The sequence below is a fragment of the Malaclemys terrapin genome, chromosome 6 (genome assembly GCF_027887155.1).
Source record: "Malaclemys terrapin pileata isolate rMalTer1 chromosome 6, rMalTer1.hap1, whole genome shotgun sequence".
In the NCBI taxonomy this organism is placed as follows: domain Eukaryota; kingdom Metazoa; phylum Chordata; order Testudines; family Emydidae; genus Malaclemys; species Malaclemys terrapin.
This window is the reverse complement of record NC_071510.1, coordinates 6,312,726-6,336,657: the sequence shown is the minus strand read 5'-3', so window position 1 is coordinate 6,336,657 and position 23,932 is coordinate 6,312,726. Positions and strand designations below refer to the sequence as shown.

The 23,932-nt window shown below is 40.0% G+C and overlaps 1 protein-coding gene across 4 annotated transcripts in view; it reads left to right on the top strand.

Annotated features, from left to right (window-relative positions):
- Window positions 1–23,932, top strand: part of HOOK3 (hook microtubule tethering protein 3) — a 138,157-nt gene that overhangs the window by 24,579 nt on the left and 89,646 nt on the right. For all 4 annotated transcript variants that reach the window (XM_054031785.1, XM_054031784.1, XM_054031787.1 and 1 more), the window contains exons 3-6: window positions 4,058–4,130; window positions 15,076–15,126; window positions 18,700–18,832; window positions 20,379–20,446. In XM_054031785.1, coding sequence (XP_053887760.1) covers window positions 4,058–4,130; window positions 15,076–15,126; window positions 18,700–18,832; window positions 20,379–20,446 — 325 coding nt within the window. The remainder of the gene's footprint in view (window positions 1–4,057; window positions 4,131–15,075; window positions 15,127–18,699; window positions 18,833–20,378; window positions 20,447–23,932) is intronic.

Here is a 23,932-nt window from a genome sequence, read left to right as displayed (position 1 = left end):
ACGGAGTCAAGAACAGAACTTTGTCTCACAGCCTACAGTGATTGGAACCATCACTGGGAGTGAAGTGTCATTCCTGGGCAAGTACAAATGGGAGCTGTGGAAGAAGACTCACTCATTTATGGATTCTCCCCCCAAAATGAAATATGATACATTTAAGACTAAAATGCAGATGCAGAGATGGGCAAATATCCGGTATGGGCATGCTGTGTTTTTGTCCCTTCCCAAGAAGACAGTGAAGGCAGTTGTCTGTTTGGTACTCATACCACACTCATTGCTGTGGTATCTGAGGAAGCCATAGATGATAGCTACTCTTGACTATCAGAATATGGTCCTCCGGGCTGAGCAGAACTGAGGTTGACACCCAGATTTTGTACCTTTTCACTAGTGGCTGGCATACTTCTTTAATAATTTTCATGACTGTCATTCAGCAAGCTCCTCAAAATCATTATCCCCCTTCTCATGAGCATGGCCTCATTCTTGTCTGGCTTAAGTTTCAAACCAGGTGTCTCAAAGGAAAATGTAAAACTAGGTATCAGCATAAGGGATGGCACTGCAGCCTGAAATGATTGAAGATGTCCATTAAGTGGCTTTCCATAGCCATTAAATGACTGGGGTGCTAGGAGGAAAATTTGTGGCAGAACACAGGAGAGTACTGTAGGGCTTCCTTGAAAGCAAGGCACAGGTGATCATTCACAGCCCTCTTGATAAGTCACTCATATGAACCAATTCAGCATGGTCAGTAAGATCAACCAAAGATACTAGTGTAGTTTTTTTAGGTTTATCCAGCCCTCATATAACTGGAGTCCATACAGTGCTACAGTTGTCCAGCTGATATTTTCTCACTAATCTCCAGAATGGGGAGATTAGAGAGTGAATGGAAAACAGAGTAAAACAAAGGATGGCTTCTTGTGCAAGATGTTAAACACCACTTACTTTAAAAAAGGCTGGCATGTTGCTTTCATGTAGTCATTAACCATCTTTGTCAATAGTGGAACCAAGCTTTTCTTGCTGGATTTATCTGTTCATGAGGGATAAGGGTTCATTTCACAGCTAATTGGACAAAGTCTATTTCACACACCTAGTGAGCTCTATCAGCAGAACCAGATGAAACTGTACCGTGTATTTTGCATTTGCTGTTTCGTGCTTTTGTACTCTTGTGTCTGTAGTCACGGATCTGAGCTACGGATCTGAATGGGAGCAATCTGGAGTCATAAGATTGCCTAGTACTTGAAATCATTCTTCCAGCTACGTGTTTGTAGATGCTGTGTCAGAGAAAAAGAAATATGCCTTAGCCTTCATCATAGTCTCCGTAGAGGAATGTGTAAAATAGCACCTGGAATCTGTTGAGTTGAGACACTTTCACCATTGTGATCTTCTGTCTCCTTTGCCATGTAATCTATCACAGACCATTTGTTAACTCTGAGGACATTGTAGGGAAAGGGGATACGTGGGAGCTAGTGTACCAGAGGAAAAAGACAACAAAAATTTGTATGGTCTAGCCATCAAAGTACTAATCTATTGGTTGGCCAGCTGTATCCGAGTTTCGGGCTTCATTTGGATCACAAGGCACATTAGTGGATTTGATCGATTTTAAATAAACGGATCCTCCCAAAAGATCTCAACATGGCTTAGCCTTAATAACCGATATACTTCTTCCATACATTTTCCACTTCAACGCCATTGGATAGAACAAAGCAATAACAGTGCACAATGGCAGCACAACTTTTTAAGTCCACAATCTAAGAATACTTTTTCTTCTTGAAACTGCCTGGATGTTTACCCATTTTGGAGACTCACTAGAGAAGTAGATCCTAATAGCCTTACTCATTCAAAAAGTGCCATCAGTTTTCTGACAACTGGTGGTCAAATTTTGATTTTATTTGTCATAAAAAATATGGGATCCTCTATAGCAAAGTGCTCCGTGATACTATGCTGGGGGGCATTGCTTTAATACTGATTAAGATGTGGAAGTGTCACCTACTAAATCACTAATTTTTTTAATTGTTATTCTCTTTGTCTCTTCTTCATTCTGTTTGGCTGTTTGCTTTCTGCTTCATTCTGAAGGATGGACTCTGTATCTCTGTGTGTGTGTGTGTGTGTGTGAGAGAGAGAGAGAACGTGAGCACAGAAGCTTTTCTCTCTTTTTTTGGTGTCTAGAAGCTGGTTTAAAAAAAAAAAGCATGATCTTGGAGACTTTTTACTGGAACTGACCATTACTTTTAGTTCCTGGCCTCTTTGTAGTTGGGAACATAACACTGTCAAAATTCTATGTTGGAGAATGGAAAATGTAATTTTGAATAAACAGTTACCAACAAGAAACATTCTCTCTTCTTAGCTAGTTTCTGAACCTTGAGGAGAAAGCCCTAGCAGTTGCTCAGGAAAGACGTCTGCCAGAGGGATAGAAAACAGAGGTGTATAGAAAATATAATGGCAGAAACAATAGTGTGCCCTCATCGAGTACTGTTTTCTATCTTGGTTGCCTCACCTCTGGAGCCAAAGTTGGAAAAAAACTTGAAAGAAGGGTGACTGTAAAAAAATTAAAGGTTTGACGGGGCTTACAAGGAAAATACTTTTAAAATGCTGGGATTTTTTTAGGATAGAAGGGAAGACAATTAAGCAGATGCTCAGAGGTAAATATAAACTAAGTGCTCCTTTTCAACTTTTTTCACTGTATGAGACTGGGTTTATTTATTTATTTATGGTTGATATTGAAGGGATTACATTTTAAAAGGAATATTTAAAGTTAGCATGTGGGAACTCACTGCTCCAAGTATTCATAAGACGTACCTGTGGCTGGATTTAAAAAGTCTATTAATTGTATCAATAATAACACATGCAAGTATGCAAGCTAAATATGGTTATTGTAAGAGAATTCAAATTTCATGATTCTAGGCATCAGGTGATTGATTGTGAGAATTGGAAAGAAAATTTTCCATTTGCAGAACATGGTACAAATTGGCTAGGTGCTTTGTCCGGCTATGCTGAAAGAAGGACAGGAAAGGTTGGATGTGATTTAATTAGGCCGCAACTTTATTCTTAAATGTCTGGGCGTACCTGACAGATATAAGTGTGCAATGCAGTTTATCATTTTAATATATACATGAGGGGCCCTCCCCTTTACCCATCCTCATCCCCAGCCAACCCACTTCTGGGACTTCACCATCCCTCTCCCTTGGGGGCGCACACTTTATAACCCCCTTTGTTGGGTTATAAAGAGGGAGGGGGTTGGCTCCCTGCCATACCAGTCATATGAGCCCCGAACCATCCCCTCCCCTCCAGTTCTGCTCTTTAATGAAGCCTCCCTTAAATCTGTTCCCAGTCCTTTTTTTTCTGATCACTGTATCTCTTCCCTACGGCATACCTACACTTGGACATCCACCCCATGTTTACATAAAGAGTTGTGACATCATAGCCTAACTCCCATTTCATGTTCACCCTAACTAAGCCCCTCCAATCCTGCTGTGGGGAAGGTGAAAAAAACCCCACTTGACCTTGGCCAATGTGGTGAGGGAAAAAATCCTTCTCCGCCCCCTGAGAAAGGAGCGATTAGAGCGATGCCCACAGCAGATCCTAATAAAACTTCTGTGGGTCTGAGTGTGGCTGCTGCTCTGTCTGGTCCAGGTAAAAGAGGGCTTTTCCTGCACCGGCATGGACCTATATAATCCCCCCTCTATTCCGGTCACTGGCGGAGGGATGGGTCAGCGTCCTCATGCTGACCTAGTTTGTCGTTACAGCAAAAAATCACTCACTGTCTCTCTACCACTCAAAGGGGTACACACCTTTTACAATAAACCAGACAATGGCCCCCATGGCTTAGGTGCGGTGGGGTCATTTTAAGAGTATTACAGTCACCTCAAAAGTACTAGGTAAGTATTGAAGGTATTTGGATAACACTATGATGTGTGATATAAATATTTATATAGACTATATTAATATCTATATGCGTATATGCATTTAAATGAATATCAGTATAGGATTCATCTGGAATCTCTAGCTTGTTAGTACTAGAAATTGGTGTTTTTAATAGATATGCTAATTTTATTTATTTTATTTTCAGAGATCCAGCATACTTTGATGATAACTGGTTAAGCAGAATCAAAACAGAAGTAGGAGACAATTGGAGGCTAAAGGTATTTTCTTCATGCTTTGCTTTTGTACAGTCAGTATTTTAGTTCTTAATAAAATATTTTTTCAGTATTAACTTATTCCTAAATTAAAATATTAGCTTACAGTAGAAGATATCTAACTAACTATAATAAATGTAATTAAGGATTTCTTATTTTCTAAAGTTGTTGGCTCTTGTAGAGTTTAATTCAATGTCAAAACCCAAGTTAATGGTGTAAATCTATTTCAGTAATTTATGAGAAAACTTATCAGAAAAATAAACATTAAACGAACTTTTAATTTTTTTTTTAAAGAACATTTTAACAGGTAGGAAATGTGAATGAAGGTATCTTTTTTTTTTTTTAATTGCTAAGTATCGAAATGCCCAACTAAATTACCCTAAAAATCTTAAGTGCAGTTCAACAATGACTGGAAAAATGACATCTCATTACTCTGTTTCTTAGGTATATTTAGTCATATCTATGATAAAGAGGTAAAATGATGCTACTCTTTACTACAGTGTCAGCTCAGCTGTGGAAGAGCAAACTATGCTGGTTTGGATTGTGCATAATCATCAGATTTGTTACCTAATTTCTAGTTCCACAGCCACTTGTGCAACTCAGTCACCTTGTAATAATAGCTTCAATTACACTTTTATAAATCCTCAAGTTACAGGTATAATGGAGGGTGCTTTTCGACCTTCACAAACCAGAAAGAACACAGCTGGATGTTGAGATCCCAGTGTGGGTTTGAGGAAAAATATCTTCAGTTGTAAATTTGAACAAATTTGATCTGAAGATCATTGAGATGTAATCAGATGTGCAATCCTACCATGCCATCTTTGTAATCCCTTTTCAGGGTAGAACCACAGGTGAAAGGTAAACTGCTACAAAAAAGTTGTTTGTGCCTTTTTATTGCTCTTCACCTTTTTCCATAAAAAGGTTGTTTGCTTGTTTTTCCTCCTAGAAATAACAATCCTCGACTGCTGTTTTTCTTGATCGACTGGAGAACCACCGTCCATAACATCACAATAGGCTGAAAGTTCAGCTGCAGCTTTTGCAGCTCTCAGTTGAAATTGGGGGAAGGGAACTTTCTCTTCCCAGTTTGTGAGGAGTTTGAATTTGACATGAACACTCCCCTCATTCCTCCCTTGTCTCCCCCAAAAAAGTTTAAAGCAGCCATATTAAACTCTTCCCCTCCTAAATGAAGAGAGGGAAAAGCAGCAGCTGAGGTTTGTCTGTTGATGTCAGTATCTTAGTAATTTTTCAGTCCTCCTCTTTATAAATAAGAATGTTAAGAGCTAATACTTTTCATGCAAGGAGTGTACTAATGGAAACAAACCAACAAACAAACGAAACTCCAACAACAATGCAGCCTTTGTGACCTTCATCAAAAACAGTAAACGGCACAAACAAAATATTTAATTCTTCCTTTGTAGCCTGGCCAATTGCAGGGATCCTTGATATAAAGCGTATGAATATCTGACAAGTAGCACAGTTACAGTAGTTTGTCTTCAGCTCTCTATATATTGGTCATATGAAACATGGTGAGTGGGGACATCTTCAATATGTATACTTTGATCGCTTACCTCCAGATTTAAGATGTCAGTAGCATGTATCTGTGAATATCCTTAATAGTGTTTCCCTGATGTTTTTTAATGATCAGAGTGAAAACATTGATTATTGGATTAGCATTTTGTGTACTATCCCACAAGGTTCTCTTATAGTGAATAGAAGAATATTCTGACTGTTTGTCAAGCACGAGACAGAGCTCTGTTCCCTGTCTCCAGTGTTGCATGATGTAGTAATCAAATACATGCACTAGAAGTACAAAACAGTGAAGGGATCCAAGTATGGGGAATAGATGACGAGGTAGAATACTATGCAGCTGATCTTGTTTTCTTGATGCACCCCCCACACCGACATCCTCCTAATCCTGGTGCCATTGTCATTGAGGAATTCAATAAATGATTTAAGGTTCAATTTATAACCATGTAAGAGTTTTGATTGTACATTGGAGCTGTGCAAAAATGCATGACTCACTGCTACGTTAGCGCACACTTGGATTAAGTATTTGATCATCATAATCTCTTTGAATTGGTCTGAAATCCAAATATTGAATTATTAGCCTTCTCACTCAATCAGTTTTAAAGTGATTTGAATCACTGGGCAAATTTACCAATAACTATGAAGGACAGAGTTGTCCTATTAAAAATGTAGTGTCCTCTCACTATACCAGTGGCAAACTTATCTGTATGATTGAATACTAAGGATTCATCTCAAATTCTAAAGGAACATAAATTGCACAGGCAGGTTAATTTAACATTCCCAGTTGCAGAGCATACTTTTTAGCTTCAGAGACAGAGAAAAAGGGTAGGAAAAAACCATCGGGGTTACATTATAACACTGGGTACAGGCAGAGTAGTATATATCAGAATGCATTCAACTAGCTAATGCGCTGTATCTTAAAATGGACCAGATTTCTTTAAATATTATATTAAATGCCACTGTTTATGTCCTTATACTTCTATGTAATAGAATTAAGGAAAGATGCCAAATTTCATGTACAAAATTTTGGATAACCACAGTCATTGGTAATCCATCTTTTCTATTGGTAATGAACACCCAGTTTATCAATTTTGGTTTAAGAAATGATATTTTTTTGTAAAAATCTCTAAAAATGAAAAGATAATTATCTCTTGCCTTGCTTAGTGCAAAAGAAATCCACTTTGCATAATTATATTTTAAATTGCATACAGAACAGAGATTTTCTATTAAAAACACATTTTGGAAACAAAATGCCAATCATTGTAACTGGGAAGCAGCACAAAAAATATTTTTCTGTTACCAAGGCCTTGCAATTATGAACTTCCCTAAACCACAAACTTCAACAATATTTCAGTGGTCAAAAGATATAGGAATACCATTAACTGAGGAGGACTGGTCATGTACTTTGAAAAGCGATTGATAACATTACTGTGCATAATGACTTGAGACAGATGCAAATATCCATAGGTGTTGTATTTCATCACATTTTATTACTGTGCAGAATATTATTGAATGTGTGGGGGATGGGAACAGAAAATTGGATAATGTCCTCTTTTTCTCATTCACTATGGCAGTGTTCAGAAATTCATAAATTTTGGGGAAAGGTTGAACAATATGTTCCCAGTTATCTACTGTTTGATCCCAAGCTTTTTGTCCTAGATATTTGCCTGGGTAATCACACTGCAGCTTTTGTTAAAAAATATAGTTTATTTCCATTAGTACTAGCAGACGGTGTGCTGAGATATTGGGTAACATTGTCCAACCTTATAATGATCGTTTCTGTTAGATTTTCTACCACTAGAACAGATCATTGGATGTCTTGTGCAAAGGGAGGATGTTTTCGAAGATGAATGGCTCTCAGTTTGATACAGTTTAGGCAAAATGGAATAATCTATTAAATTATGATATAGACTGTTTAATCCAACTAACCAAGCCTGGACTCTTGAAAACTATTTTTTGATTCTTGTTATAGTGTAGTTTTATACCACTTTGTGTTACTTTGATTATTTAATTCTGTTTGTGCAGCAGCACTAATAAAGTTTGGTTTTAAAAAATGGTGACTGCTGGACCTCAGTTAGGTGTGTCCCATCCCACCAGCACTCTGTCTTACATGGAATAAATTGGAACTGTCTTCCAAGCTCTAAGATCATGTAGACATTGGGTTCTTTGTTCCACTGCCCCAGCTGGGTTGGCTGTAACAAGCATAGAACTGGGTACCATCACCATTCATTATAGTCCTTTCCATGGTCTACTATCATCCCACATAAGAGAGTCCTCTGGGGGAGGAGTGATTGCTTACCCATTGCCCTTTCAGTTCTCTCAGACCAGAGGTGGGCAAACTACAGCCCGCGGGCCACATCAGGCCCACAGGACCTCCTGCTCGGCCCCTGGGCTCCTGTCCCGGGAGGCTAACCCCCGGCCCCTCCCCTGCTGTTCCCCCTCTCCTGCCGCCTCAGCTCACTGCGCCGCTGGCACAATGCTCTGAGCAGCGAGACTGCAAAGCTGCGGCCTGACCCGGTGCTCTGTGCTGCGCAGTGGCGTGGCTGGCTCCAGCTGGGTGGTGTGGCTGGCTCCAGCCAGGCAGTGCGGCTGCCTGTACTGGTGCTCTGGCTGTGCCACCAGTGCTCCAGGCAGCGTGGTAAGGGGGCAGGGAGCAGGGGAGGTTGGATAGAGAGCAGGGGAGTTTGGGAATGTGGACAGGGGTGTGAATGGGGGCAGGGTGGTCAGAGGTCCCAGGGGGGCAGTCAGGAAGGAGAGGGGGGGGTTGCATTGTGCGGCGGGGGGCAGTCAGGGGCAGGGGTTCCAGAGGCGGTATGGGGACAGGGAGGGGTGGATGGGTCAGGGGTCCTGGGGGTTCCGTCAGGGGATGGGGAACGGGGGGTTGGATGGGGCAGGAGTCCCGGGGAGTCCGTCGGGACGAGAAACAGGCGGAGTTGGATAGGGGGCGGGGGGCCAGGCCATGCCTGGCTATTTGGGGAGGCACAGCCTCCCCTAACCGGCCCTCCATACAATTTCAGAAACCCAATGTGGCCCTCAGGCCAAAAAGTTTGCCTGCCCCTGTCTCAGACAGATAGGAACAGAACCTCCTGCTAGGATTGGCAGGTAAGACTGCAGAATCTTGTGATCATCCATATGAAAGGCTGTCAATTGGTCTGAAAAAGCCAGCACAGACACTTCTCTTCATGGCAAGAAGATGATCAGTGATTAACACAATTATCTTAGTTTCCACTAAGCCCCAGCTTCTGAACCAGTGCTGCTTCTTTGAGTGATGGTTCCTATCGTTTCTTCCACACATGCCATGCATCTGATTCCAGAAGTGTTTCCAAAGTGTTGCCAACTTAGCTACTTTGTCACTAGATTTAGCGACTTTTTAGTTTCCTTAGCAAGGAAATAAGTGTCAACGTGACCAGTGACAAATCTAGCGACTTTCATTGCTGGTTAGAGTGACATTCAGAGAATCACCAATATGTATCCCCAAATCATCACAAACAACTCGATAGTGTTAATAAAATCCATTCCATTCTCTTCTTATGACATTCTGTTGTACACCAAGTTAATGTCATTATGTCTAAATTGAGCATGTCCTGGGAAGGTCTCTCTTACTCTGAGCCTTGATTATTAAGTAAGTAAATCATATCCCCCACCACTGAGATTCTAGGAAGGCACCTAACTTCTCCAAACAGGCAGATGGTGAGTTAAGCTCGGAAAATGAGCAAAACCAAAGTGTCAGTGCAATCACATGAGTGCCACTGATGTTTGCAGTGGCCCATATGATCATTAATAGAATACGGGAACTTCCAAAAATAGATTAAGTATCAGAGGGGTAGCCGTGTTAGTCTGAATCTGTAAAAAGCAACAGAGGGTCCTGTGGCACCTTTAAGACTAACAGTCTTAAAGGTGCCACAGGACCCTCTGTTGCTTTTTACTAAAATAGATCGTTACCACTTGAGCTGTTTCTATTGGTTATGGCAAGTCTTAAGGATGTGTGGCATCCCTGAGAAATTAATCAAGCAAATAGAAAACGTCTACAGCAAGTCTATGAGTGCAGTGCGAGTACACAGGAAGCTGACGGAAAGGTGCAGGATGACTGTAGGAGGGAGATAACGATGCATGCTATTGCCAGAGTTGTTCATCTTGGTTCTGGAAGCAGTAATGGCTGTAGCATGGAGAGATAAAACGAGAGAACTCGCATCATGTGCGAGGACGGTCAATAGGCTTAGATTCAAAGATGATATTGACCTCATAGCAATGACTGAGGAGGATTTACAAAGAGTAACTGAGAAGGTAGATCCAGAAAGCAGAAAATTCAGACTGAATGGCAACTGAAAGTCAAGAGGAAGAGGTAAAGATCAAAGTCAGAGACAAAGAATTAGAAATGGAAAAATCTCTGTATCTTGAAGGACTAGTATCAAGGAATGGGAATTGTGAAGATGACATAAAAAGAGGTATCAGGCTAGCCACATGGCATTCAAAAAATTTTGCTAGACCTTTAAGGCTAAAGAGATTTAGGTAAAAATGAAAATGAGGTGGTGGTTGTGCCAATACTGCTATATACGTCAGAATGTTGGAGTATGAGGAAGGTTGATAAATGAAAGATACTGACTGCAGAAATGAACTGGCTGAGGGGAATACTGAGAATTTCAAGACTGCAGAAAATAATAAATGAAGTGATAAGAAAACAGGGCAAGAAGTAACGCTGTTACAGAAGATTCAAGAAAAACTGCAGTGTTTTGGACATGTGCCAGTGATGCACCTAGGGAGGATACCGTACATGGCAATTCATATCAGAGTGTAAGAAACTAGAAATAGAGGAAGAACGAGTGTGCATTGGATAGACACGGTAAAGAATGACACAGAACAAAAAGTTTTAAAGATGAACAGAGACGTGAAGCTGGTACAAGACAAAGTGGTAGAAAGACTTCAGTCAGCCTCATTGTCGCTGCTGAGCTGATGGGTGGGAATCAAAGATGTAATAATAGGACTTGTATCTCCCCTTTCGGTCAGGGACTCTAGTGCAAACACTTGAGCACGTTTAATCTGTCCAGCAGAGAGCAGTATGCTACATGTAGTTTGTATTTGGAATTACTTCTACTTCTGTTATTGCTTGACTGAATGCCTCTTTGTTTTCTAAAGCTCTTAAACAATATAATTATATTCTCCCCTCAGTCCTGGTATTTAACTTTTACAAATTAATCAGTTGCTCTTAGTACTTCCTTTGCTTCTCTATTGTGATATAAATGTTTTTCGTGTTCATGTTGCTGCATTTGAATTTCTCCTTAAAAATTTGTGCTGTGACTGGAAGCTGATGTTAGTATTGCTACTGAGTCGAATTTCAAATAGAAAACAGTTGCACTAATTTCCTATGCTGATTGCCCCCTGGCAGCAGCTATATTCCAGCATATGTGCTGTAACTAAAATGTCCCTTCCCTGCTGGACTCATGATTAGTGTTAGATGTTAGACCAGTCTAAGTTGGAGTTACTTGTATTATGGTGGGTTTTATGATTGGCTGGTTGTGTTTTATACAGTAGTGTTGCAGCAGACATTTGAAAAGGATGTGTCAAGGTATTGATTATTGTGGAGATAGAAAGATTGGGTCATGGAGATCAGATGTTGGGTGTCTTTTCAGTCGCCTCTCCCTTAAGCGCCCTCTAACCACCCTAGTCTTAGTAGCAGATGAGCTGCAATATCCTACTCCAAAAGGGGTGAAGTCTGGGTTTGGAGTTGTATGGAAGCAGGGCTGGCTCCAGGCACCAGCTTAACAAGCAGGTGCTTGGGGCGGCCAAGGGAGAGGGGCGGCACCTGCGGCAATTCGGGGGCGGCAGGTCCCTCACTCCCTCTAGGGGTGAAGGACCTGTTGCTGAACTGCTGCCGCCGATCGCGGCTTTTTTTTTTTTTTCTTGGGGCGGCAGAAATGCTGGAGCCGGCCATGTATGGAAGGAAGGTGATCACTTTCTTTTTGATGAGGGGATCTTGATTCACACGGGGATTGCATGGGGGGAAAAGGTAGTATTTTTCATTTTATTTCTTTGTCACTTTTGGGAAATATTCAAGGTCCCCATGTACTCCACGGTAAACTGGACTTAATTCTGCAGCATGGTCCTTGGTTTCTATGCCACTTTGGTGCAACAGGCTGGAAATTCTGCGGCAGCCTCAGGTAAAATTCAAAATTGGAGGTTTTTAATCAGATATGAAAATGAATAATACAATCAGTACAGCATTGCTTATAATGTTTGATATTAAAATCAAGTAATTTACCTTTCCCATAAATTTTAAATTTGCTGCAGATTTTTGTAATGATAATGCATAACTGCTGTGAACTTTTTTTCCCAGAGGTGGTGGGGGCTGGATGCCTTGGCAGTTGGATAGGAGACTGTTGGAACTTTTGACACCAGAGAAGGTGTGGGAGGTGGTTTAGGATTGCGGAATTAATGACAATTCTTTGTTCAGTCTCACATCATTAGAGAGCTTGGAATAGCTGCAGTGTGCAGTTTGCTCTGCAGTATCTCCAGTTTCTCATCTTAGGCTGATCATGGTTTCAAACATCCAAGTAGACGGCATCTTTTCTAGACTGATTTGAGATTTCATGGTCGTCCTGACACCCATAAGCCTATCCCAGGTGTTTTTTAGCTCACATTTGTGCTTTTTGGGATGGAGGGTCTGTTTCATTGTTTAGCCAATGGAGAGTGATTGAGCTAAGTGGCTTTCAGAGCTCTCTGTGTTGGCTAACTCTGTTGTTGATCAAGTAGGTCATCATAGTGTGCCCTTTAATATCAGTACAGTGGTTCCAAAATTTTCTCTGCATTATCTTCTTAGGTCTTGTTGGAATACAGACGGCTTGTGGCACTGCTTAGATTGCTCTTCACTGGGTTACACATAGTGTGTTTATAATCTTCTCCCCTCACTCTAAAGGACGTGAAGAGTTATTCCTCCTTCCCTCCCCATAGTGTCTACAAAGCCATGACATCTGTGAGTGGTTATTGACTGGTGCGTAGGTTGGTGAATCCTAGCTCCCTACACTCAGTTTCTCATGAATAGTTTTCTATCTACATCATGGACAAATAGAATTGAGACCAGATTAACTCCTTTTAGGGGGCAGATGCAAAATCTTTGCGTGCAGTTTTGGCCAGTCTAACTTTCTGAGGTACTAAGGGAGCTTCTATCTTTGAGTGAGAGCCAGGCCCCTCATAATTAGTAAAATCAAGTTGGGAGTGATGTTAGGTCTTTTTGTGGCAGGGCTGAAGGGCCTTCCAGGGTTGAGATCATCTGCTACCACAAATCTAAAAAGGAAGGGACACAGTTTAAGTTTGGTATAGTTAGAGATGTAACCAAAACATGTACCTTAGAGCTCCAGTATGTGTTAAATCCACAGCCAGGCTTTCTCTCTCTCCTATTTACTCCACTTCGTAAGACATAAAATTTCTTGTTCTTCGAGTATGTGTCAGTGTGGAGCCCACTCTATATGTGCATGCCCCTCAAAGATTCTGATCTCACATCCTTGAACAGCAGTGTCCATTGGGCCATGCCTGCACCCCCACCGATCCTCATCCCCACTCCCCCATAAGGGCATAAAGGTCAGCAGAGTGGCCAGAACCATCCTTCAGTTCTCTCTTACTGCCTGTGGCAGCAAGACCGAACCAGGCTGTATATGCCTGCTACCCTTTAGCTAATAACAAGTAAAGAGAGGAAATACTCTAGGTAGGACACTAGGGTTAATTCTCTTCAGGAAATTCTTTTAATTTTCTTGCAAACCTTCTTCCTTGACACCCCCAAAAATTATTTATTATTCAGTACTCTTCACCACAACCACTATCTTGGTGACTTCAAACCCTGTCCATCTCACAAATGACACATTCTCCTCACAGATAGAGGTAACCATGGTCTGTTCTGCTTAGGTGAAAGCCGTATGACTGACCATTGCACTGTCTGCCAGTCTTTCTCATCAAAAATGAGAAAATCTGGAGACACTGGGCTAAAACTATTTCTGTTGGAGCAGTCTGTGAGGGGCACTTTGGACCCAGAAGAATAGGCAACAGGCTGCAAGACGAGACCTTGTACTTCCAAGTCCAGTTAGTTAGAGCCCTTGTGAGCTGTGATGCGACTCCTAAGGCAAATTCCAGTAAGACAGCTGACACTGTATTGATTGGCCGGCCATGACTGTCCAAGTCAGCTTATCGCCGATGGGTGCTCCAGCACCAAAAGCCTGTGATGTATCCTTCACTTGGAACCAAGGTAGACCAGAACACCAAACGGGTCATGGTTCCTAGCACCGGTGCTTTCACCTCCTGTAAAAAGGGAAAAGCTCAGAGGCCTAAGAAAAGAGCATTTGCCTTCAGTCTCCTCCTGGGAATTTGGCAGAAAGTCCTTTCATAATACAGGGCAAGTGACATGGTATTGATTCCTGGCCCAGTACCAAAACAACCCTTGTACCTGCTACCAATACCTTGGCACTGGCAATCAAAGCCCTAATGGATCCGGCAGACCAACTATTGTTGTACTGAGGACCTTACTGTTAGCACTAACTCTGATGTCTAAATTCTCAGTACTGACAGTACCCCAGAGGTCAGCACTACCTTTAGCGGAAATCTACTCCTTTTCTTCCCTGCCTGGGCCGCACCTTTTCCCTCCGACTAGCCTAGAGCCTTCCCCTTTCCCCTCCCTCCTCCCCCATTCACCGAGATCAGGAAATAGTTCACCCTCTCATTTTGGAGCCCCAGCTTACCCATCACTTTCATGACACTGGCTTAAACAATGCTACCCTTAAAATTTTTCACCATGGGCTGAGTCAAAGCCCATTCCAGTCAGCAGGAATTTTTGTCATTCGCTTCATTGTGCTCCATTGACTGGCGTGGACTTTGGATCAGGTCCACATCATGGGACGATCATATATAATATTTTTGATGATCATAATGAATTATTGATTCAGACAAGATACTTTTCACTAGAAATTCAAAAAGACTTACAATTGTGTATGTGATTCTGCTTACAGTATTACTTGTGATTTTCTTAGCCTGCTGTATACCCACACAATTGTTTTTATATATTTATCTAAATACAGTAGAACTTCGATTTTACTAAAACCAGCCATACCAAATGACCAGTAACATAAATCATTCTTCCAGAAAGCAGGGCGGGGAGAATCACATAATGAAAGTCAATGAACAAGTTGATATCTCTTCACATTCCAGTTTCTTCAGTGGATCGGAAGTATCTTTTACAGTGCTGTAAAGAACAAGATGATGACGATGCAGTGCACCATACTGCAATTTATGCACCATACCTACTGTAATTTTGAGATGTACAATTTTTTGAACATTTCAATTTTATAAACTTCAACCCCCAATTAGTTTGTAAAATTAGAGGTTCTACTGTATCTTAAATTCAGTGGCTTTATATATTTTAATTTCTCTCTCTTCCATGAAACAGATAAGCAATCTGAAGAAAATTTTAAAAGGAATATTGGATTACAATCATGAGGTAAGAATTATTTCTCAGTGCTTTCCTTTTGCTGAATCTATTCATTATGCTTGTTGAACATGCTACAGGTTATGGATTTGTTTAGCATTCGGTCCAGATATATCACAAGCGCTCCGCACCCAGCAGCTCCCATTGTAGCTGAGCTCTTTCAAAAAATCTGACCCATCCATCATGAAATGATATTGTTCATTTTTTCTAAATAGCCATTCTGTATCTTATCTGCTCTTCCATACTCTTTAAACCTGTCCTACCAAAAGTAATCAACTCATCATGGACTATCCTTGAGTACTAGACCTCTCCAAAGCTTTATTGTGTGTTTCATCGAATATTCCACGAAGGAACAAACCCAGCTTGAAACTAAAACCCCTAATAGTCTTAAGCATCTTGACATGAAAATAGTAGATGCCCTGGGTGACTCCATAGTGGAGTTGAATGCATAAAAAATAAAGCTGGTCTGTCTGACTTTCTCCTCTGCCCGTAGTAAAGACTATCTCTTTCATTTTTTCTGTGGGGAAAATACTCAGTTGAGGTGGGGAGAGAAGAGTTTATTAAAAGTTTTAATTTCGGACTGTTAGAGAGCTACTATTGTGGCCTGTGTGTTCTATGGAGAAGCTCTTGTGCTGCTTGTCTCCAAGACTGCACTCCATGGGAAGGAAAACGAGATATATTTGTTCCCTGCTATGTGCTGAGGTAGCTGGTGCATTAAGAATGCAGTGAAACAGACACAGTATGGGATACTCACATAGAGAGACTCCATGCTCCAAGCACTTGTTTTCTGTCTGAACAGTATAAATATTCTGGAGAGGAGGAAGATAATACATTTGCTAAGACTCTTTGGGGGGCAACATTTTCAAAAATCGGTGCCTAAAGTTAGTCTCCCAAATCCAAACTTAATAAATTGATTTTCAAAAGTTCTGAGTATCACATTAAAGTTAGCTCATGTTAAAGTCTCAGGAGGGTAGGAATTGAGAGCTCTGGTGTTTCTGAGCAAACATGTCAAGTCCTGTTAGCTGCTCAGAATGAATCTATCAGAAAGACATACATACCTTTTTCTTGGGAATTGTTTATCTGCTATGTAAAGACCCCATATGGATCCTTTCCCACATCCTGCATACACCCTGCTTGCTACTTTCACTTGTCAATCTGGGTTTAAAAAAATCTTCTCTTGCACTTCATTTGGCAGATATTTCTTTCGTGGCCATGTTAAAGGAAGAGCAGTTAGTCTACAGCCTCTGGGTTTGTGAGAGCTTGATGCATTATAAAAGTTTTTTATATCCTAGAAGACCAACGTTGTCATTGCAAAATGATGTCAGCTCCTTTTTAAGCCACTAACTGTGTAAGTTTGTTTCTGACATGGTAAATTTATTATTTTAGAAAGTCAGTGGCTTGATTTCAGAAAATGACTGAGCTTCACGCTTCAGTGACTGATTCATTAAATACGAAATTCTTCAAAGATAAGATGCATCTGTGAAACATCCCAGATTGCTTCCAAAAGTGATGGAGATCCACTTAAATTTGTCAGTTGTCCTGCCTACATTTTTCTCATCTGAGAGCCCATCCTGGCAAAGTCCTTCTGCACAAGCTAGATGTGAAAAGATTAGGCTTTTACCTAGCATAGACAAAAGCCTGGGAGAATTAGGGCACTTTTTTTTTTTCATTTTACAGTAACTCAATAGTTTATGGCGTATCCAAGGGCATTCTAATGGCTGTAATATAGCATCCTGCACTATTACAGCCTCGCAGGAGAACAAGTTGAAGATCCTGTCCAGGACCCTGTGTACTTTATGGTCTCCACAGAAGTTGCCGTAGACTGTTCCTCTTCCCACAGAATTCTGCTCTAAAATCTAAGCTTCCGCTGTTTTCCTTGAAGTTTCTAGTATTTGTGCAAAGAAGACTTTTCAGCTGTCAGAGTCCAAACCAATATGGCGGTTGTTTCCTGAGGCTGCTAAATCCTAAAATAGCTATGACTCGTTCCTTTTTCATCCCAGTGGGGTATTGACACTGGAGCCTAATTTTAACATAACATATATTTTACCAGAAATATCCAGCTAACACGTTTGTTTCACAATCCCAAACCCATGTCCTCATAGTGCCAAATGACATATCTCCTACCCAGCTTCCCTAACAGCTTCTACAAAGCAATATAAAAATCTGCATCACATTTTAAAGGTTGGGGCAATGTAAAAACTGGATATCAAAATAACCATTCAAGAAATACTGTATTGATTATATTACTCATTTTCTATTTTATTTAATAAAATTATTCGTTTTTCAATTTACCTGGGTCTGCTCCAGAATTCACATTCTAGCTCATTGGAGTGACAGAAAAATGAGGGAGCCTTGTTGAAGAATTTAGGTCCAGTTTGCCACATAGTACACAGGGGCTTTAGCCATATTAATGCCCATTCTTTGGGCAAGACTTCTAAGGCAGCAAATCTCTATTGTTGTCCTTTTAAAACAACTTGATTTGCAGGAGAGTCATGTACTGTTCTATACATACATTTGCTATTGTGTAAATATCTTCTCCAAAGCGGTTTTTTGTCTTAAAAAAATCAGCAAATAAATTACACATTCCTTTCATAGTCAGTCTTTTTTTCTTTGTTTGCATTTTTGATCTGTTAAATTGACTGTTTTTTTTCGATCTGCAATTTATGTGCTAAAAGTTTGACTCATCCCACTTTTCATAGTAATATTTTCAACTCGTACAAAGCTTTTTTTCTGATCTAGCAGAACTGCTTAATTCTCCCAACTAATGCTCATTAATGTGTAAATCCTTCTAGATTGTAAATTGGCTTACAATTATTGTATGTCAGGTATGATTCTCTTCTCTTTCCGCTTCTTTCCATTCTTTCTCCCTGCTTCTATGTCAAGCATTTTTTTCCTTTTATGACCCCTTTCTGCTATTCAGTTTGTCTTGTACCACTATTTCAGACCCTTTCCACAGACTGACAGTTAGTTTTCTTACATCTGGGACTTGCTAAATATCTTTAGACCAGACCTGTAAAACTACTAGACCAAGGGATTAGTGACAGTTTTACAGACTTTTGTTACCCATCAGGGTTAGACACACATTTTATATCATTGGAATATTTGGAATTCTAGCTTTCCACTTCTGTGATTTACAGTGTATTTCCCAGATGCAATTAAATTATTCTGTCTGATGACATATTTTTTATTTCTGAAGAATTCTTTATTTGAATTGTAGAAAACACCTTCATTTTTTAAAAGTCCATCAGACAGGTACTGTTGGTCAGCTGTCTTTTGAACTTCATGTTACTGGATTCTTTGCTGGCCTTTCTCAACCTGGAAGAACAGATATGTGGTGGTGAGAGTAGTTGTTCATTATTGATATTAGTTGAGACAGCCTTCTCTGGATTCTCTGAAATGCTGGTTGTATCAAATTATGTGGATGTAATTTGTGTTGTGGAACCTTGTCCAAAGGTAAGTGGGCTGAGGTTATCCTATTTATTTCACTTGAGACTCGAAGTTGGGTTTGAAAACTGTGCCAAAGATGGAAGGTGAGCTCTTTCTACTGGCTTCTTTTTTATATATATATATTGTGTCTTTGTGCAGATTTTAGGGCAGCAGATTAATGACTTTACCCTTCCTGATGTTAACCTGATTGGAGAGCACTCAGATGTTGCAGAGCTTGGAAGAATGCTTCAGCTCATTTTGGGATGTGCTGTGAATTGTGAGCAGAAGCAAGGTAATCAATTTTGAATATACAGTATGCTCTCTGTGTAGTTAATGGAAGTCCAACTTGCTGCATAAATGATGTGGGGAAAATGGTGTGTCTGGGATTGTTGTCAGAGGCACGATTTATTTTCCTGTGGGTCATGACTTTATTTTGTCTTATTGATGATAGTTGGCATCACATTACAAGCTTCACTGAGTTTGCAAGCTGGAGCTGTGGAGCTGGTTATGTATGCTTCTGATGTATATATTTCCTTTTGGTTCCATGAATAGAAATGAAAAATGGCTCCACAGATGAAAATTACTGAACCCAGCTTTTAGTTATTAATTATTGTGGGAAGTCTCAGTTGCAGATTCTTATCTGGGTAATTGCAAAATTCATAGACAAGATTCACATTGCACACAAAAAGAATGGTTATGATCTAGGTTTGGGAGCCATATGCTATAGGATCTGGATTCTGTTCCCTACTCTGACACTTGCTCCCACCTTGGGCCCATGACTTAAAACTCTCTAGCCTTGTCTACTCTTGAGAATTTGCTACCCACTCAGTGGTTTCCCAGCATACTGGTCTCACACCTCATATCCATCAACAAATGAGTCCTTAGCAGGTATGCAGCTCTTTACTGTAACATCAGCTGATATTGGAATTTACAAATATGAGATCCAGGAAGAGGAAAAACAGAGGGCATATATTCATGAAAATACACAAAGACAAGAGTAGGGTCTCTGACCAGATGCACAAGGTACACAAAATGAGTCACTATTGAAAGGTAGGATGAGAATCCTGAAAATCTTGGAAGGGCAGGACCTTTTTCTTGTATCTTGCCCTTGTCTTTCTGTCTGAATAGTTCAGAAAAAAAATGGAGCTGCAATTGGAGGACAGACAGTTCCAGTGGGAATTATTTAGTGTGCATTTAAAGACAAATAAAAATGATTACTTTGACCCAACTGTTAGTCGTTTCACTACAGCTGCCTATTGCCAATATCAGTCAGGACAATAGTAGTTAATGGATTGCCCCCTTAGCTTACAAACTTTCCACAGCTACTCCACCCCTTGGCAAGAGCATAGAAAGGAAAATGTGTATCCAGACAAGATGCCCTTGCACCAGGGATAACTGTATTATCCCTGTTCTTGTACATAATTTTCAGTTTTTGATATTGCAATTGGCCTACAAGCTTGTTTGTATTACAACTGAGTACCTTGCACATCGTGATGATTTTCTTAAATATCAATATTAGAATATATACTGCTCTATCTTGAAATGACAAGAGTTTTTGAAAATGTCTCCATCATTCACTTAGCCTGCCACCATATGTACACACGTGTGGACCTTCAGAAATGTCTTACTGAGCCTTGCATCATCACTTGGAAGTATGGCTTTCTGTTACTATGCTCCTGGGTTTATTGGGGTGGGGTCTGGACACTGACTGAGCACAAGTCCCAGGAATGGGACCAGCACAATTTGCAGGAGAGAGGTGGCTATTTACCCCTTCGTTCTGTTTGACTGTCTTAAGTTTAAGTGTAAATAATGACATGCGAGAATGTTCTTGTTTTCAGAGTACATCCAGACCATCATGATGATGGAGGAGTCTGTTCAACATGTTGTCATGACAGCTATTCAGGAGGTATGCTGAAGTGTCCATAATATGTAACAATTCAGCTTTTCAATTCAGTACCGGAATATACTTTTTCTCAGTTTTGTTAACTTCAGTAGAAAAAAGTAATTAATAGAATGGGCATGGAATATAACATTTATAACGTTAGAATAAGGAATGTTTTCCTCTTTTGATTAGGGAAAACAGAGTTTTGCTAATCAAGCCTTATTTATGTAATAGAATTCAGGCAAATTTCCACTTTTCTTTAAATCTAGAAGATTAAACTTCTAGATATTGATACTGGGCTCGCCTTCCTTTACCTTTCCTTTCCTACGGCTCCTAAAAACACACTATACTTTGTTGTGTAAGTAGCAAAACAAGTACTGTAGGATGTCATTCATTTGCACCTAGTAATGGGAAGTATCAGGGGGTAGCCGTGTTAGTCTGTATCTACAAAAACAACAAGGAGTCTGGTGGCACCTTAAAGACTAACAGATTTATTAGAGCATAAGCTTTCGTGAGTAAAAACCTCACTTCTTCGGATGCAACTGAAGAAGTGAGGTTTTTACTCACGAAAGCTTATGCTCTAATAAATCTGTTAGTCTTTAAGGTGCCACCAGACTCCTTGTTGTTTTAGTAATGGGAAGACTCACTGAATTACTAAATTTTGTAAACAGGCAAGTAAGTGAACAAATACAGTAAAAAGAGGAAAACGCATTGCAAAATATACTTTCTATTTTGTTAGCTGTAGTCTAGCTTTTAGTTTTAATTATTCCTGATAATACTTCATAGTAGTCAATAAATGGACTGTAGTATATTTTGTAAAAATAACATCATTTTAGTAACATGAGACCTCACTAGAGCCTTTGTTCCTAAAGTGATGAGAAGTCGGGAAAGGCCACCTTTCTTGGTAAGCTTAGCAATGTTTAGTTTAGATTAGCAAGTTGACTATATGCACTTTTTTTAAAAGCAAGGAATGATTTCACAATCTTGCTGTAACGGATGAGTCATGCTGAGACACTAGATGGAAGCAGAGCAGAAAGGAAGTGAAATCTGTTAATGTCTGCCATTACTTCTTCCAAGTTTTGGCTGTTGAAACCGGCGCCCGCCTAATACAGGGATACTTAGCTCAGTCTGACTTTAGTGCCTTAGTTCTGGGTCTTGCCTATGGGGCGTTAGCTGAGGCCCAACAAAATAAATCACTTTTCGGATTCAGGTGGAGCAACTTCCCTTCAAACCACTTTAGTAGCTCAACTTCACTGCCATTGAAGCAGCTGAGTGGCCTTTTGTGTGGCCAGAAACAGATTTCATGGATGGTTTGTAACTCAGAACAAATTGATGTGAGAAGAACAGGAAATCTAAAAGCAGAGATTTTGCTGACCTCGAAAGCAAATGGTTTCTTGGCACATGCTCCATAAGAAGGCAAAAGTTCACTAAGGTCTTTGCCAATGTCTTTGGTTCCCAATCCATAACTGATGATCAGTTTAACTGCGTGCATGTGAGCAAAAATCACCATGTTTAAGCATCTAATTCCACTTAGATCTTGATAAATCAGCAATTGAACCCTATGCTGACTTGAGTGTGATAAATTCAGATTTGTCTACCCCGTATATAAAATGTGTTTTTCCTACAGTTCCCTATAAAGGGAAATAAATGATACAGAGACAAAGGTTGCTCAGTTCTTCATCATGACTTGTCTCTGCAATCCACAGTTCAGGAGTCATATGCACTGTTTGATCACCATGGAACCATTTAGAGTACCAAAACCGGTAGGGGGCAAGCACACTTGCTTCTCAGATTTAGCATTCTGGAAATGAGGGTAAAAAAACCCCATCCCCTTAAATTATCTTTCATTCCCTGTCCTTCCCTAAGCCAGTGCTGCCAGGGAGTCAGTTCCTGGTTTCCAGACCATGTTTTTTTGGGGCAGTTTTTGTGCATGTGTGTCTTCTTTTCTCTGTCCCCCTCCCCCATTTGTTTTGATAGGCTTTTTGATAGCTGTCTTTTATTGGTCCCTAGCTTTTAGTAGCACTTTCCACTCTGCTACAGTGGACAAAAAATAAATTCATATTCAGGAGATGTTTCTTAATCTAGTAAGATATCCATATTAATAACCATGTCCATGGCTTAATGAAGCATTTGTCCAGTGGCTATGGAGTTCGTTCAGTATTTGTGACCTGTGCCAGAAAAAAGTGACACCACAGTCTGAGGGCTCTCCTTTGGAGGAATCTTTGAAACTCAGTTGATCAAAAGAACTCCTTTCCAAGTAATACTCCAGATCGAAGTGGCTTGACTCTACCATTCAAAGACTTTAGAAGACTAAGAAATTCAGAACCAAATGGAGAGTTCTGAGATGCTTATTCAAAAATCATCAGATCCTTCTCAGAGTCAAGAGTCCAGATCCCAGGAAAATCTTCAGAGCTGCAATCTCCATCTTTGGAGAAAAGCATAGCTCCTTGAAAGTTTCCATGCAGAGCTGGATGGGCAACAGACTTCTAAAGTCAGTTAAAGAGTTAGTGCCAAATAATTATGTTCTTATTGTGCCTCAAAGCAGGTAGCCTCTATGGGTCCTAGAAAGTGCAAAAGGTTTAGGGCCTTCTTGAATCCAAGACATTCAGAACTTTTTCATGGTCTGGTGGACTGCTTGGAGCAGACCTCTGCAGAGGGATTTGAGTGACTCAGGTATGTGGAGGAGTCACAAAATGAAGTGCTGATATGACAGCCATGTAGACAGGTGAGAAGTGTAGGTATTGCATACCTACAGCATCCAAGCATTGCAAAACACTTTCCATGCACTTAGCCTGTCTTAAGTATTAGTTACATAAAAAGACCTGTTAAATAAATCTTTCTACTGTATTGCATAGTTTATTTTTATACTTCAGTCAAATATATACAAATGCTTATAGATGATACTTTATTAATTTATACATAATAAGTAATACTGCTCATGGAAACATGTTTCACACCCCAGCAGAACTGGCCCATCTATCACTTGTAATATCCTATACCTAACGTGGTATTTTTTTCACTGAAAAAAAAATGCCATTTTTCACATTGCAAAATGGTAATTTCACATGTGAAGTTTTGTACAAGAAAATGAATTTAAAAGAACCTTTATTTTATTTGAATTTCCTGTGCTTTTGAACAACTGTATTCTTTGATTATCAGAATTTTTCAAGTAAAACCCCAAGCTAAAAAATAAATGGAAAATCTTTTTCTTCAGGTAGATTCTGAAACATTTCAAACACCATGTAAACCAAACAGTGCCTTGATAGCCTGTTCATTTCAATGGAGCTGAATTCATGTGTTTCCAGCATTGAGATTCCAAGGCCCCTGCAAATATTCGTGCACATAAGTAGTTCCGTTGAACTCATAAGTTTGCAGGATGAGGGCCTAAGTGTATGGATTTCAAAGCAATGAAAAATCTAGTATAAAGTTTTTCAATTTCACATTTTACACAGATTGATTTTTCATGGCAAACAAAAATTTAACATTTCCCATGAAATCTATTTCTGTGAC